The sequence below is a fragment of the Oncorhynchus keta genome, chromosome 14, assembly GCF_023373465.1.
Source record: "Oncorhynchus keta strain PuntledgeMale-10-30-2019 chromosome 14, Oket_V2, whole genome shotgun sequence".
Taxonomy (NCBI): domain Eukaryota; kingdom Metazoa; phylum Chordata; class Actinopteri; order Salmoniformes; family Salmonidae; genus Oncorhynchus; species Oncorhynchus keta.
The window spans coordinates 7,648,331-7,665,624 of NC_068434.1; the positions used below are offsets into that span (position 1 = coordinate 7,648,331).

General features: G+C 38.5%; 1 protein-coding gene across 1 annotated transcript in view; it reads right to left on the reverse strand.

The window, feature by feature from the left end:
- LOC118380010 (extracellular matrix organizing protein FRAS1-like) overlaps positions 1-15,602 on the reverse strand; it is a 423,703-nt gene extending 408,101 nt beyond the window's left edge. The window contains 2 exon segments of the mRNA XM_052462665.1: positions 4,543-4,574; positions 15,100-15,602. Coding sequence (XP_052318625.1) covers positions 4,543-4,574; positions 15,100-15,190 — 123 coding nt within the window. The 5' untranslated portion in view covers positions 15,191-15,602.
- Between the last annotated feature and the right edge of the window lie 1,692 nt (positions 15,603-17,294).

The following is a 17,294-nucleotide window of genomic DNA, read 5'->3' on the forward strand; positions in this document are numbered from 1 at the left end:
GTGCTCAGACATCCATATGCAGAGCCTTCGGAAAGTATTCAGACCCCTTGACCTTTTCCACATTTTGTTACGTTACAGCTTTATTCTAACATTGGTTAAATAAAGGAATTGTCCGTAGATCTCCTAGACAGTGTTGTGTCGAGGCACAGATCTGGGTTTTTTCAGTGTTCAGTTGACTTTATTAAAAAGATGAACACGTACCACGCTGCGTATTGGTCCTCACCTTCTTCCCACCAATTAGCAGCTGTTACAGAAACAAGATTCTCTGGTCCGATGAAACCAGTATTAACTCTTCGGCCTGAATACCAAGTGTCACGTCTGGAGGAAACCTGGCACCATCCCTACGGTGAAGCATGGTGGTGGTGGCAGGATCATGCTGTGGGGATGTTTGTCAGCAGGAGCCAAGACAACGCAGGAGTGGCTTCGGGACAAGTCTCTGAATGTCCTTGAGTGGCCCAGCCAGAGCCTAGACTTGAACCCAATCAAACATCTCCGTAGAGACCTGAAAATAGCTGTGCAGCAACACTCCCCATCCAACCTGACAGAGCTTGAGAGGATCTGCAGAGAAGAATGGGAGAAACTCCCCAAATACAGGTGTGCCAAGCTTGTAGCGTCCAACCCAAGACGACTCGATGCTGTAATCGCTGCCAAAGGTGCTTCAACAAAGTACTGAGTAAAGGGTCTGAATAGTTACGTAAACGTGATATCAGTTTTTATTTCATTTTAAATATTTAAATAAAACTGGTTTGCCTTTGTTATTATGGGGTATTGTGTGTAGAAAAATATTATTATTCTAAATCCATTTTAGAATAAGTCTGTAATGTAACAAAATGTGGAAAACGTCAAGGGGTCTGAATACTTTCCGAAGGCTCTGTATCTTCCTTCATAGCCTTCTACATCAGTGCTCAGACATCCACATAGCTCCCTTCATAACCTTCTACATCAGTGCTCAGACATCCACATAGCTCCCTTCACACCCTTCTATAACAGTGCTCAGACCTCCACATAGCTCCCTTCACACCCTTCTACAACAGTGCTCAGACCTCCACATAGCTCCCTTCACACCCTTCTATAACAGTGCGCAGACCTCCACATAGCTCCATACACACCCTTCTACATCAGTGCTCAGACCTCCACATAGCTTCCTTCATAACCTTCTACAACAGTGCTCAGACATCCACATAGTTTCCTTCACAACCTTCTACAACAGTGCTCAGACATCCACATAGCTCCCTTCACACCCTTCTACATCAGTGCTCAGACATCCACATAGCTTCCTTCACACCCTTCTATAACAGTGCTCAGACCTCCACATAGCTCCCTTCACACCCTTCTACAATAGTGCTCAGACATCCACATAGCTCCCTTCATAACCTTCTACAACAGTGCTCAGACATCCACATAGCTCCCTTCATAACCTTCTACAACAGTGCTCAGACATCCACATAGCTCCCTTCACACCCTTCTACATCAGTGCTCAGACATCCACATAGCTTCCTTCACACCCTTCTACATCAGTGCTCAGACATCCACATAGCTCCCTTCACACCCTTCTACATCAGTGCTCAGACATCCACATAGCTCCCTTCACACCCTTCTATAACAGTGCTCAGACATCCACATAGCTTCCTTCACACCCTTCTACATCAGTGCTCAGACATCCACATAGCTCCCTTCATAACCTTCTACAACAGTGCTCAGACCTCCACATAGCTTCCTCCTTAACCTGCTACAGCAGTGCTCAGACATCCACATAGCTTCCTTCATAAACAGTAGTAGGAGACAAGCAACCATTTCGAAGACAACCATCTAGTCTGCGACCGAAATGACACCCCCCTCCCTATTTAGTGCACTCCTTTTGACCAGAGCCCTATGGGCCCCAGTGAAAGGTAGTGCACTATGTAGAGAATAGGGTGCCAATTGGGACACCTAGTAGTCATATCCTCTTCACTATTAATGATTCACAAAGTCAGCAGCAGCTATGTATTATTAACCAGCTACATCTCAGACAGCGGTTGAGTGAAACGGAACCCCCTCCCCCAACATTCCATCCAGTGAGCTGTTAATTAACATTCCCCCGTAGATAGACAGTAGGAAGACAACGTTACCGGAACCCCCCTCCCCCAACATTCCATCCAGTGAGCTGTTAATTAACATTCCCCGTAGATAGACAGTAGGAAGACAACGTTACCGGAACCCCCCTCCCCCAACATTCCATCCAGTGAGCTGTTAATTAACATTCCCCCGTAGATAGACAGTAGGAAGACAACGTTACCGGAACCCCCTCCCCCAACATTCCATCCAGTGAGCTGTTAATTAACATTCCCCGTAGATAGACAGTAGGAAGACAACGTTACCGGAACCCCCTCCCCCAACATTCCATCCAGTGAGCTGTTAATTAACATTCCCCGTAGATAGATAGTAGGACGACAACGTTACCGGAACCCCCCTCCCCCAACATTCCATCCAGTGAGCTGTTAATTAACATTCCCCCGTAGATAGACAGTAGGAAGACAACGTTACCGGAACCCCCCTCCCCCAACATTCCATCCAGTGAGCTGTTAATTAACATTCCCCGTAGATAGACAGTAGGAAGACAACGTTACCGGAACCCCCTCCCCCAACATTCCATCCAGTGAGCTGTTAATTAACATTCCCCGTAGATAGACAGTAGGAAGACAACGTTACCGGAACCCCCTCCCCCAACATTCCATCCAGTGAGCTGTTAATTAACATTCCCCGTAGATAGACAGTAGGAAGACAACGTTACCGGAACCCCTCCCCCAACATTCCATCCAGTGAGCTGTTAATTAACATTCCCCGTAGATAGACAGTAGGAAGACAACGTTACCGGAACCCCCTCCCCCAACATTCCATCCAGTGAGCTGTTAATTAACATTCCCCGTAGATAGACAGTAGGAAGACAACGTTACCGGAACCCCCTCCCCCAACATTCCATCCAGTGAGCTGTTAATTAACATTCCCCCGTAGATAGACAGTAGGAAGACAACGTTACCGGAACCCCCTCCCCCAACATTCCATCCAGTGAGCTGTTAATTAACATTCCCCGTAGATAGACAGTAGGAAGACAACGTTACCGGAACCCCCTCCCCCAACATTCCATCCAGTGAGCTGTTAATTAACATTCCCCGTAGATAGACAGTAGGAAGACAACGTTACCGGAACCCCCTCCCCCAACATTCCATCCAGTGAGCTGTTAATTAACATTCCCCGTAGATAGACAGGAAGACAACGTTACCGGAACCCCCTCCCCCAACATTCCATCCAGTGAGCTGTTAATTAACATTCCCCGTAGATAGACAGTAGGAAGACAACGTTACCGGAACCCCCTCCCCAACATTCCATCCAGTGAGCTGTTAATTAACATTCCCCGTAGATAGACAGTAGGAAGACAACGTTACCGGAACCCCCTCCCCCAACATTCCATCCAGTGAGCTGTTAATTAACATTCCCCCGTAGATAGACAGTAGGAAGACAACGTTACCGGAACCCCCCTCCCCCAACATTCCATCCAGTGAGCTGTTAATTAACATTCCCCCGTAGATAGACAGTAGGAAGACAACGTTACCGGAACCCCCTCCCCCAACATTCCATCCAGTGAGCTGTTAATTAACATTCCCCCGTAGATAGACAGTAGGAAGACAACGTTACCGGAACCCCCCTCCCCCAACATTCCATCCAGTGAGCTGTTAATTAACATTCCCCCGTAGATAGACAGTAGGAAGACAACGTTACCGGAACCCCCCTCCCCCAACATTCCATCCAGTGAGCTGTTAATTAACATTCCCCCGTAGATAGACAGTAGGAAGACAACGTCACCCTGCTTTAGAAACACTACCTGTCCTAGACAGGTTAACCCAACATTCCCCCGTAGATAGACAGTAGGAAGACAACGTCACCGTAACCCTGCTTTAGAAACACTACCTGTCCTAGACAGGTTAATTAACATTCCCCCGTAGATAGACAGTAGGAAGACAACGTCACCGTAACCCTGCTTTAGAAACACTACCTGTCCTAGACAGGTTAACCCAACATTCCCCCGTAGATAGACAGTAGGAAGACAACGTCACCCTGCTTTAGAAACACTACCTGTCCTAGACAGGTTAATTAACATTCCCCCGTAGATAGACAGTAGGAAGACAACGTCACCGTAACCCTGCTTTAGAAACACTACCTGTCCTAGACAGGTTAACCCAACATTCCCCCGTAGATAGACAATAGGAAGACACCGTAACCCTGCTTTAGAAACACTACCTGTCCTAGACAGGTTAATTAACATTCCCCCGTAGATAGACAGTAGGAAGACAACGTCACCGTAACCCTGCTTCAGAAACATGACCTCGTTCCTACGTAATGTATGAGTTAATACACGGTAATAGATAATGCATCGGCACTACATCTTAGGCATCAGCACCAATGCGAAACGGTGCCCCACGTCATCATTCTGAGACGGAAGTAGAGAAGGAGACAATAGAGACATAATGAAATGAAAAGGGATGTGGGAAGGAAGGAAACGCTTACCGCAAACAGAGATCCCTGATAGACACATGCTCCTGTGGGAGTGAGGAGAAAACCAACCAAGTTAACATAAAGTTCAAAGGTCATTCTAGTACAATTACAAGTATGCACTTAAGGTCTTCTACCTACAGTTGAAGTCAGGAGTTTACATACACTTAGGTTGGAGTCATTACAACTCGGTTTTCAACCACTCCACAAAGTTCTTGTTAACAAACTATAGTTTTGGCAAGTCGTTTAGGACATCTACTTTGTGTATGACACAAGTAAATTAAAAAAAATAGTTTACAGACAGATTGTTTCACTTATAATGCAGTGTATGACAATTCCAGTGGGTCAGAAGTTTTCATGCACTAAGTTGACTGTGCCTTTAAACAGCTTGGAAAATTCCAGAAAATTATGTCATGGCTTTAGAAGCTTCTGATAGGCTTCGAGTCAATTGGAGGCGTACCTGTGGATGTATTTCAAGGTCTACCTTCAAAATCAGTACCTCTTTGGGAAAATCATAAGAAATCAACCAAGACCTCAGAAAAAAAATTGTAGACCTCCACGTCAGGTTCATCCTTGGGAGCAATTTCCAAATGCGTGAAGGTACCACATTCATCTGTACAAAAAATAATACGCAAGTATAAACACCATGGGACCACGCAGCCGTCATACCGCTCAGGAAGGAGACGCGTTCTGTCTCCTAGAGATGGACGTACTTTGGTGCGAAAAGTGCAAATCAATCCCAGAACAACAGCAAAGGACCTTGTGAAGATGCTGGAGGAAACAGGTACAAAAGTATCTATATCCAGAGTAAAACGAGTCCTATATCAACATAACCTTAAAGGCCGCTCAGCAAGGAAGAGGCCACTGCTCCAAAACCGCCATTAAAAAAAACAGACTGCAACTGCACATGGGGACAAAGATCGTACTTTTTGGAGAAATGTCCTCTGGTCTGATGAAACAAAAATAGAACTGTTTGGCCTTAATGACCATCTTTATGTTTGGAGGAAGAAGGGGGAGGCTTGCAAGCCAAAGAACACCATCCCAACCATGAAGCATGAGGGTGGCAGCATCATGTTGTGGGGGTGCTTTGCTGCAGGAGTGACTGGTTCACTTCACAAAATAGATGGCATCATGAGAATGGAAAATGATGTGGATATATTGAAGCAACATCCCAAGACATCAGTCAGGAAGTTAAAGCTTGGTCATAAATGGGTCTTCCAAATAGACAATGACCCCAAGCATACTGCCAAAGTTGAGGCAAAATGGCTTAAGGACAACAAAGTCAAGGTATTGGAGTGGCCATCACAAAGCCCTGATCTCAATCCTATAGAAAATGTGTGGGCAGAACTGAAAAAGTGAGTGCGTGCAAGGAGGCCTACAAACCTGACTCAGTTACACCAGCTCTGTCAGGAGGAATGGGCCAAAAATTCACCCAACTTATTGTGGGAAGCTTGTGGAAGGCTACCTGAAACGTTTGACACAAGTTAAACAATGTAAAGGCAATGCTACCAAATACTAATTGAGTGTATGTAAACTTCTGACCCACTGGGAATGTGATGAAAGAAATAAAAGCTGAAATAAATCATTCTCTCTACTATTATTCTGACATTACACATTCTTAAAATAAAGTGGTGATCCTAACTGACCTAAAATAGGGATTTTTTTACTCTGATTAAATGTCAGGAATTGTGAAAAAAAACTGAGTTTAAATGTATTTGGCTGAGGTGTATGTAAACTTCCCACATCAACTGTACATCAATATGACACTAGGTAAATGGTCCTACAGCATGTGTCCCCACCGGAGTCAGTGAGCTTAACTTACTCTGAACTTCACAGTAGGTTGTCGCCATTCAATGGAATGGCCATATAATTCTCCTTGCTCAATTGGAAGAGTTAATCGTTGAGAAAAACCAAACTATTGTTGCTTGTGGCTGTGTGTGCACACGCTTCAATACATCTGGAACTGGGGCTGACTAAAAATGACTGGGGAAATCTGATCTTGGGAAAGTGTCACTCTTGAGAGTTGAACAGACTTCACAACACGGGATGTGACCAACCATCTGTCGTCTGTTTGTTTATACAGTTTACTATAGAATACTGTAGTACTTACTACAGTGCCTTCTATTTGTTTATACAGTTTACTATAGAATACTGTAGTACTTACTACAGTGCCTTCTGTTTGTTTATACAGTTTACTATAGAATACTGTAGTACTTACTACAGTGCCTTCTGTTTGTTTATAGTTTACTATAGAATACTGTAGTACTTACTACAGTGCCTTCTGTTTGTTTATAGTTTACTATAGAATACTATAGTACTTACTACAGTGCCTTCTGTTTGTTTATAGTTTACTATAGAATACTGTAGTACTTACTACAGTGCCTTCTGTTTGTTTATACAGTTTACTATAGAATACTGTAGTACTTACTACAGTGCCTTCTGTTTGTTTATAGTTTACTATAGAATACTGTAGTACTTACTACAGTGCCTTCTGTTTGTTTATAGTTTACTATAGAATATTATAGTACTTACTACAGTGCTTTCTGTTTGTTTATAGTTTACTATAGAATACTATAGTACTTACTACAGTGCCCTCTGTTTGTTTATAGTTTACTATAGAATACTATAGTACTTACTACAGTGCCTTCTGTTTGTTTATAGTTTACTATAGAATACTGTAGTACTTACTACAGTGCCTTCTGTTTGTTTATAGTTTACTATAGAATACTGTAGTACTTACTACAGTGCCTTCTGTTTGTTTATAGTTTACTATAGAATACTGTAGTACTTACTACAGTGCCTTCTGTTTGTTTATAGTTTACTATAGAATACTGTAGTACTTACTACAGTGCCTTCTGTTTGTTTATAGTTTACTATAGAATACTGTAGTACTTACTACAGTGCCTTCTGTTTGTTTATACAGTTTACTATAGAATACTATAGTACTTACTACAGTGCCTTCTGTTTGTTTATAGTTTACTATAGAATACTGTAGTACTTACTACAGTGCCTTCTGTTTGTTTATAGTTTACTATAGAATACTATAGTACTTACTACAGTGCCTTCTGTTTGTTTATACAGTTTACTATAGAATACTGTAGTACTTACTACAGTGCCTTCTGTTTGTTTATACAGTTTACTATAGAATACTGTAGTACTTACTACAGTGCTTTCTGTTTGTTTATAGTTTACTATAGAATACTGTAGTACTTACTACAGTGCCTTCTGTTTGTTTATAGTTTACTATAGAATACTATAGTACTTACTACAGTGCTTTCTGTTTGTTTATAGTTTACTATAGAATACTGTAGTACTTACTACAGTGCCTTCTGTTTGTTTATAGTTTACTATAGAATACTATAGTACTTACTACAGTGCCTTCTGTTTGTTTATAGTTTACTATAGAATACTATAGTACTTACTACAGTGCTTTCTGTTTGTTTATAGTTTACTATAGAATACTGTAGTACTTACTACAGTGCCTTCTGTTTGTTTATAGTTTACTATAGAATACTATAGTACTTACTACAGTGCTTTCTGTTTGTTTATAGTTTACTATAGAATACTGTAGTACTTACTACAGTGCCTTCTGTTTGTTTATAGTTTACTATAGAATACTATAGTACTTACTACAGTGCTTTCTGTTTGTTTATAGTTTACTATAGAATACTATAGTACTTACTACAGTGCTTTCTGTTTGTTTATAGTTTACTATAGAATACTATAGTACTTACTACAGTGCCTTCTGTTTGTTTATACAGTTTACTATAGAATACTATAGTACTTACTACAGTGCTTTCTGTTTGTTTATAGTTTACTATAGAATACTATAGTACTTACTACAGTGCCTTCTGTTTGTTTATACAGTTTACTATAGAATACTATAGTACTTACTACAGTGCCTTCTGTTTGTTTATAGTTTACTATAGAATACTATAGTACTTACTACAGTGCCTTCTGTTTGTTTATAGTTTACTATAGAATACTATAGTACTTACTACAGTGCCTTCTGTTTGTTTATAGTTTACTATAGAATACTATAGTACTTACTACAGTGCCTTCTGTTTGTTTATAGTTTACTATAGAATACTATAGTACTTACTACAGTGCCTTCTGTTTGTTTATACAGTTTACTATAGAATACTATAGTACTTACTACAGTGCTTTCTGTTTGTTTATAGTTTACTATAGAATACTATAGTACTTACTACAGTGCCTTCTGTTTGTTTATACAGTTTACTATAGAATACTATAGTACTTACTACAGTGCCTTCTGTTTGTTTATAGTTTACTATAGAATACTATAGTACTTACTACAGTGCCTTCTGTTTGTTTATAGTTTACTATAGAATACTATAGTACTTACTACAGTGCCTTCTGTTTGTTTATACAGTTTACTATAGAATACTATATCACCTACTACAGTGCCTTCTGTTTGTTTATAGTTTACTATAGAATACTATAGTACTTACTACAGTGCCTTCTGTTTGTTTATACAGTTTACTATAGAATACTATAGTACTTACTACAGTGCCTTCTGTTTGTTTATAGTTTACTATAGAATACTATAGTACTTACTACAGTGCCTTCTGTTTGTTTATACAGTTTACTATAGAATACTATAGTACTTACTACAGTGCCTTCTGTTTGTTTATACAGTTTACTATAGAATACTATAGTACTTACTACAGTGCTTTCTGTTTGTTTATAGTTTACTATAGAATACTATAGTACTTACTACAGTGCCTTCTGTTTGTTTATAGTTTACTATAGAATACTGTAGTACTTACTACAGTGCCTTCTGTTTGTTTATAGTTTACTATAGAATACTGTAGTACTTACTACAGTGCCTTCTGTTTGTTTATAGTTTACTATAGAATACTGTAGTACTTACTACAGTGCCTTCTGTTTGTTTATAGTTTACTATAGAATACTGTAGTACTTACTACAGTGCTTTCTGTTTGTTTATAGTTTACTATAGAATACTATAGTACTTACTACAGTGCCTTCTGTTTGTTTATAGTTTACTATATAATACTATAGTACTTACTACAGTGCTTTCTGTTTGTTTATAGTTTACTATAGAATACTATAGTACTTACTACAGTGCCTTCTGTTTGTTTATAGTTTACTATAGAATACTATAGTACTTACTACAGTGCCTTCTGTTTGTTTATAGTTTACTATAGAATACTATAGTACTTACTACAGTGCTTTCTGTTTGTTTATAGTTTACTATAGAATACTATAGTACTTACTACAGTGCCTTCTGTTTGTTTATAGTTTACTATAGAATACTATAGTACTTACTACAGTGCCTTCTGTTTGTTTATAGTTTACTATAGAATACTATAGTACTTACTACAGTGCCTTCTGTTTGTTTATAGTTTACTATAGAATACTATAGTACTTACTACAGTGCCTTTCTGTTTGTTTATAGTTTACTATAGAATACTATAGTACTTACTACAGTGCCTTCTGTTTGTTTATACAGTTTACTATAGAATACTGTAGTACTTACTACAGTGCCTTCTGTTTGTTTATAGTTTACTATAGAATACTATAGTACTTACTACAGTGCCTTCTGTTTGTTTATACAGTTTACTATAGAATACTATAGTACTTACTACAGTGCCTTCTGTTTGTTTATACAGTTTACTATAGAATACTGTAGTACTTACTACAGTGCTTTCTGTTTGTTTATAGTTTACTATAGAATACTATAGTACTTACTACAGTGCCTTCTGTTTGTTTATAGTTTACTATAGAATACTATAGTACTTACTACAGTGCTTTCTGTTTGTTTATAGTTTACTATAGAATACTGTAGTACTTACTACAGTGCCTTCTGTTTGTTTATACAGTTTACTATAGAATACTATAGTACTTACTACAGTGCCTTCTGTTTGTTTATAGTTTACTATAGAATACTATAGTACTTACTACAGTGCCTTCTGTTTGTTTATAGTTTACTATAGAATACTATAGTACTTACTACAGTGCTTTCTGTTTGTTTATAGTTTACTATAGAATACTGTAGTACTTACTACAGTGCTTTCTGTTTGTTTATAGTTTACTATAGAATACTGTAGTACTTACTACAGTGCCTTCTGTTTGTTTATAGTTTACTATAGAATACTATAGTACTTACTACAGTGCTTTCTGTTTGTTTATAGTTTACTATAGAATACTGTAGTACTTACTACAGTGCCTTCTGTTTGTTTATAGTTTACTATAGAATACTATAGTGCCTTCTGTTTGTTTATAGTACTTACTACAGTGCCTTCTGTTTGTTTATAGTTTACTATAGAATACTATAGTACTTACTACAGTGCCTTCTGTTTGTTTATAGTTTACTATAGAATACTATAGTACTTACTACAGTGCCTTCTGTTTGTTTATAGTTTACTATAGAATACTATAGTACTTACTACAGTGCCTTCTGTTTGTTTATAGTTTACTATAGAATACTATAGTACTTACTACAGTGCCTTCTGTTTGTTTATAGTTGACTATAGAATACTATAGTACTTACTACAGTGCCTTCTGTTTGTTTATAGTTGACTATAGAATACTATAGTACTTACTACAGTGCCTTCTGTTTGTTTATAGTTTACTATAGAATACTGTATTACTTACTACAGTGCCTTCTGTTTGTTTATAGTTTACTATAGAATACTATAGTACTTACTACAGTGCCTTCTGTTTGTTTATACAGTTTACTATAGAATACTGTAGTACTTACTACAGTGCCTTCTGTTTGTTTATACAGTTTACTATAGAATACTGTAGTACTTACTACAGTGCCTTCTGTTTGTTTATAGTTTACTATAGAATACTGTAGTACTTACTACAGTGCCTTCTGTTTGTTTATACAGTTTACTATAGAATACTATAGTACTTACTACAGTGCCTTCTGTTTGTTTATAGTTTACTATAGAATACTATAGTACTTACTACAGTGCCTTCTGTTTGTTTATAGTTTACTATAGAATACTATAGTACTTACTACAGTGCTTTCTGTTTGTTTATAGTTTACTATAGAATACTATAGTACTTACTACAGTGCTTTCTGTTTGTTTATAGTTTACTATAGAATACTATAGTACTTACTACAGTGCTTTCTGTTTGTTTATAGTTTACTATAGAATACTATAGTACTTACTACAGTGCTTTCTGTTTGTTTATAGTTTACTATAGAATACTATAGTACTTACTACAGTGCCCTCTGTTTGTTTATACAGTTTACTATAGAATACTATAGTACTTACTACAGTGCCTTCTGTTTGTTTATAGTTTACTATAGAATACTATAGTACTTACTACAGTGCCCTCTGTTTGTTTATACAGTTTACTATAGAATACTATAGTACTTACTACAGTGCCTTCTGTTTGTTTATAGTTTACTATAGAATACTGTAGTACTTACTACAGTGCTTTCTGTTTGTTTATAGTTTACTATAGAATACTATAGTACTTACTACAGTGCTTTCTGTTTGTTTATAGTTTACTATAGAATACTATAGTACTTACTACAGTGCCCTCTGTTTGTTTATACAGTTTACTATAGAATACTATAGTACTTACTACAGTGCCTTCTGTTTGTTTATAGTTTACTATAGAATACTATAGTACTTACTACAGTGCCCTCTGTTTGTTTATACAGTTTACTATAGAATACTATAGTACTTACTACAGTGCCTTCTGTTTGTTTATAGTTTACTATAGAATACTGTAGTACTTACTACAGTGCCTTCTGTTTGTTTATAGTTTACTCTAGAATACTATAGTACTTACTACAGTGCCTTCTGTTTGTTTATAGTTTACTATAGAATACTATAGTACTTACTACAGTGCCTTCTGTTTGTTTATAGTTTACTATAGAATACTGTAGTACTTACTACAGTGCCTTCTGTTTGTTTATAGTTTACTATAGAATACTATAGTACTTACTACAGTGCCTTCTGTTTGTTTATAGTTTACTATAGAATACTATAGTACTTACTACAGTGCCTTCTGTTTGTTTATACAGTTTACTATAGAATACTGTAGTACTTACTACAGTGCCCTCTGTTTGTTTATACAGTTGACTATAGAATACTGTAGTACTTACTACAGTGCCTTCTGTTTGTTTATACAGTTTACTATAGAATACTGTAGTACTTACTACAGTGCCTTCTGTTTGTTTATACAGTTTACTATAGAATACTATATTACCTACTACAGTGCCTTCGGAAAGTATTCAGACCCCTTGAATTGTTCCACATTTTATGACGTTACAGCCTTATACTAATTTTAGTAAATGTATTTTTAAAAATCTTTCATCAATCTACACACTGCCATAGTGTTTAATGGGGCTGCCATAGTAGTGTTGTTTTAATGGGGCTGCTATATTTGTGTTGTTTTAATGGGGCTGCTATATTTGTGTTGTTTTAATGGGGCTGCTATATTTGTGTTGTTTTAATGGGGCTGCTATATTTGTGTTGTTTTAATGGGGCTGCCATAGTAGTGTTGTTTTAATGGGGCTGCCATAGTAGTGTTGTTTTAATGGGGCTGCCATAGTAGTGTTGTTTTAATGGGGCTGCCATAGTAGTGTTGTTTTAATGGGGCTGCCATAGTAGTGTTGTTTTAATGGGGCTGCCATAGTAGTGTTGTTTTAATGGGGCTGCTATATTAGTGTTGTTTTAATGGGGCTGCCATAGTAGTGTTGTTTTAATGGGGCTGCAATAGTAGTGTTGTTTTAATGGGGCTGCCATAGTAGTGTTGTTTTAATGGGGCTGCCATAGTAGTGTTGTTTTAATGGGGCTGCCATAGTAGTGTTGTTTTAATGGGGCTGCCATAGTAGTGTTGTTTTAATGGGGCTGCCATAGTAGTGTTGTTTTAATGGGGCTGCCATAGTAGTGTTGTTTTAATGGGGCTGCCATAGTAGTGTTGTTTTAATGGGGCTGCTATAGTAGTGTTGTTTTAATGGGGCTGCCATAGCAGTGTTGTTTTAATGGGGCTGCTATAGTAGTGTTGTTTTAATGGGGCTGCCATAGTAGTGTTGTTTTAATGGGGCTGCCATAGTAGTGTTGTTTTAATGGGGCTGCTATAGTAGTGTTGTTTTAATGGGGCTGTTAGTTTTTTTAATGGGGCTGCCATAGTAGTGTTGTTTTAATGGGGCTGCCATAGTAGTGTTGTTTTAATGGGGCTGCTATAGTAGTGTTGTTTTAATGGGGCTGCCATAGCAGTGTTGTTTTAATGGGGCTGCTATAGTAGTGTTGTTTTAATGGGGCTGCCATAGTAGTGTTGTTTTAATGGGGCTGCCATAGTAGTGTCTCTCTGTGGAGCCACAGGTCTCTCTGTGGAGCCACAGGTCTCTCTGTGGAGCCACAGATCTCTCTGTGGAGCCACAGATCTCTCTGTGGAGCCACAGGTCTCTCTGTGGAGCCACAGGTCTCTCTGTGGAGTCACAGGTCTCTCTGTGGAACCACAGGTCTCTCTGTGGAACCACAGGTCTCTCTGTGGAACCACAGGTCTCTCTGTGGAACCACAGGTCTCTCTGTGGAGCCGCAGATCTCTCTGTGGAGCCACAGATCTCTCTGTGGAGTCACAGGTCTCTCTGTGGAACCACAGGTCTCTCTGTGGAGCCACAGGTCTCTCTGTGGAGCCACAGGTCTCTCTCATTTATTGAATTCAAGTCTGACCGAGTCGCCCTGTGGGAGAGGGCACCAAATCCACAGCGAAGCCTTATTGCCCTGTGCTCCTGCAGAGACGTCTTACTGTGGCCCCACATTTCAATATCAGATGGCCTGGGTTATAATGCAATGTTTCCTAATTGATTTGAGGTGGTCCTTCTGTAGCTCAGTTGGTAGAGCATGGCGCTTGTAACGCCAGGGTAGTGGGTTCGATTCCCGGGACCACCCATACGTAGAATGTATGCACAAGTCGCTTTGGATAAAAGCGTCTGCTAAATGGCATATATTATATTATTAATGTTTCCTAATTGATTTGACTGAACCGTGATAGAATACGCATTTCAATGACACGGTAAAAACCTAGGGTTATTATATTTGGGTTATAGTAAAGCAAGTTTATTTAGGGCATGGTTGTGAGTGACTCCCTGTGGGGCATTTGATCAATTCAATCTGAATCGGACAGATTGCAGATTAGGATGTGATTATAATGTCTGAGCAGTAATTAGGAGTCATTCAGATGCTGATTCTGAAATGGGACATTTCTTCCCACAGGGAAAAGATAGCAAAGGAGCCAACTGGTTTAGATTATTAGACTGATTGGTTCATACCTGTGTAATAACAGATATAGCCTATTCTTTAATGTCATAACGCCTTGAGTTATATTTCTGTTTTAGAATGTCAGAACTAAATTGCCAGATAGAATGTTTGATGCAGAAAATATATTTTTTATAGCATCAACACAGTCAAATAGACTACATTTTGGCAACTTTGCGCAATCAACTAAATTATAAAGAATAGACTCATAGCCTATAACCTTTTTGTAGACATACTAGATATGTTATCTCCATAATCAATTAATATATTGTTAATTGGCCTTAAGAGCCAAAATACCCACCTTGTATTCCTGGAGTTGCGGTGAGAATTCCAGCCAAAGCGGCTACGAAGATCCATCCTAAACCCATGTTCACCGCATGCATACAACACATTAAATCCAACGGTGCTGAATGCAGTATCTTTCTAGTTCAAATCACACCGATTCTCAAATATAATTATTGGTTCCCCGAAGTTCCAGATAAACAACAACACCGGGAAAAGTGTATGTTTGACCTAGCTAGAGAATAGTTCGCATGTTGAGCTACGCGTAAAGACAGCGGGTAGGACAAACGGGGACCGTCTCTCCCTCTCTGAAAAACGGTGCGTGTCTGGACTCTGGAGAAAAGGGAATGCAGACCCAACTGTTCGCGTTCCGCGAAACTTCAAGACAAAAAAAAACGCAGGTGTCATCGACCGTAGATTTAAAAGCGGTACACCATGACGACCGGGACGAAAATCCCTCTGGAAACCATATAATTATCCAGTGACATCTGCTGGCGGGCCGACGCTGTAAAGTTACTTGCTATACAGCCTCTCCTCTCTCCAAACTGACTCACTCCACCCGGAGGATTAAACGCAGTAGGGATAGAAATGTATGATGTGCGGTCTGCTCACAATGAATACAAGATAGGGCGATGCATATGCCCCCATTTGAAAACGACAGCTAGTTTACATATCTCTCATTCCTATAACGTCATGCTTGAACGGGCCCGATATGATATGGTACTATCATAATATTATTACGAGTTCAAATTAAATCAAATCACATTTTATTAGTCACATACACATGGTTAGCAGATGTTAATGCGAGTGTGGTGAAATGATTGTGCTTCTAGTTCCGACAATGCAGTAATATCTAAAAAGTAATCTAACCTAAGAATTTCACAACTACCTTATACACACAAGTGTAAAGGAATGCATAAGAATATGTACATAAAAATATATATGAATGAGCGATGGCCGAACTGCAAAGGCAAGATGCAGTAGATGGTATAGAGTACAGTATATACATATGAGATGAGTAATGTAGGGTATGTAAACAAGATGCAGTAGATGGTATAGAGTACAGTATATACATATGAGATGAGTAATGTAGGGTATGTAAACATGATATAAAGTGGCATAGTTTAAAGTGGCTATTACACTTATAACATCAATTCTTTTCATTATTTAAGTGGCTAAATATTTGAGTTAATATGTTGAGTTCTATTAGGGACAATGGTGTAAAAAGACATCAACACTCCATTGGGAAATAGCTGTGTTGTAGATATTGTATTATAGGGTTTAGACATTAGGCATAAATAACATTGGCTACTGAATTAAATGACCACTGTCGTCAATCTCAGTCTATGCAGAGAGCGCGCTCCAAACCGAGATTCCTGGGGGGGGGGTCACGTGGGAGCAACCTAATATTCAATCAACGGCAAAACGCTTTTTTTTTGTCCCCAGCCATTTGAAGCCAAGAAAATAAATCCAAATGACTCGTGGACTTTTCCATTTGAAAACAACATTTGCCACCTCTGCCCATTGCACGGAGACACCATATTACATTGTGTAATGGATATCACTGGAGACCCATTGCATGCGTGGCTATGTGCATCGCTGCGGGAAGGGGAACTGAAACAATCAGAAGTTTTTATATAAATATGATTATTTTCACAAACAGCAGTGCACTTGGCCTTTAATAGTTCAGTATTAGAGGACCGATATAACCATTTGTAGCAGGGTACCCCCAAACATCTTCCCCGTGGCTATGGCTATCTGCAACGGAAAATGCTATTAAACGAAGCCATTTAGACTGGGATTGGCATTCTATCCAAATGCATCACCCTAAAAGTGATCTGAACGACTGTCTATCCAAATGCATCACCCTAAAAGTGATCTGAACGACTGTCTATCGAAATGCATCACCCTAAATGTGATCTGAACTACTGTCTATCTAAAAGCCAATCATTGTGAATCCACGTGTGTATTTATTCATTCACCTTGATGGACCGATTGCATCCAGACAGCTGATATTTAAATGAGACTCAGACTTGAACAGACCATAATAATTGTCCTGTTAATACATGATGATACTGTCATCTGGTGTTACAAAAGAGGAACTGCATTCAGTCAGTGTGTCGTTCCTTGGCCTATACAATATTCTATTAATAGCAATTACAGCTATAATGTTAGTTATTGAGCAGAAGCTCTTATCCAGTAGTCTCATTAGGG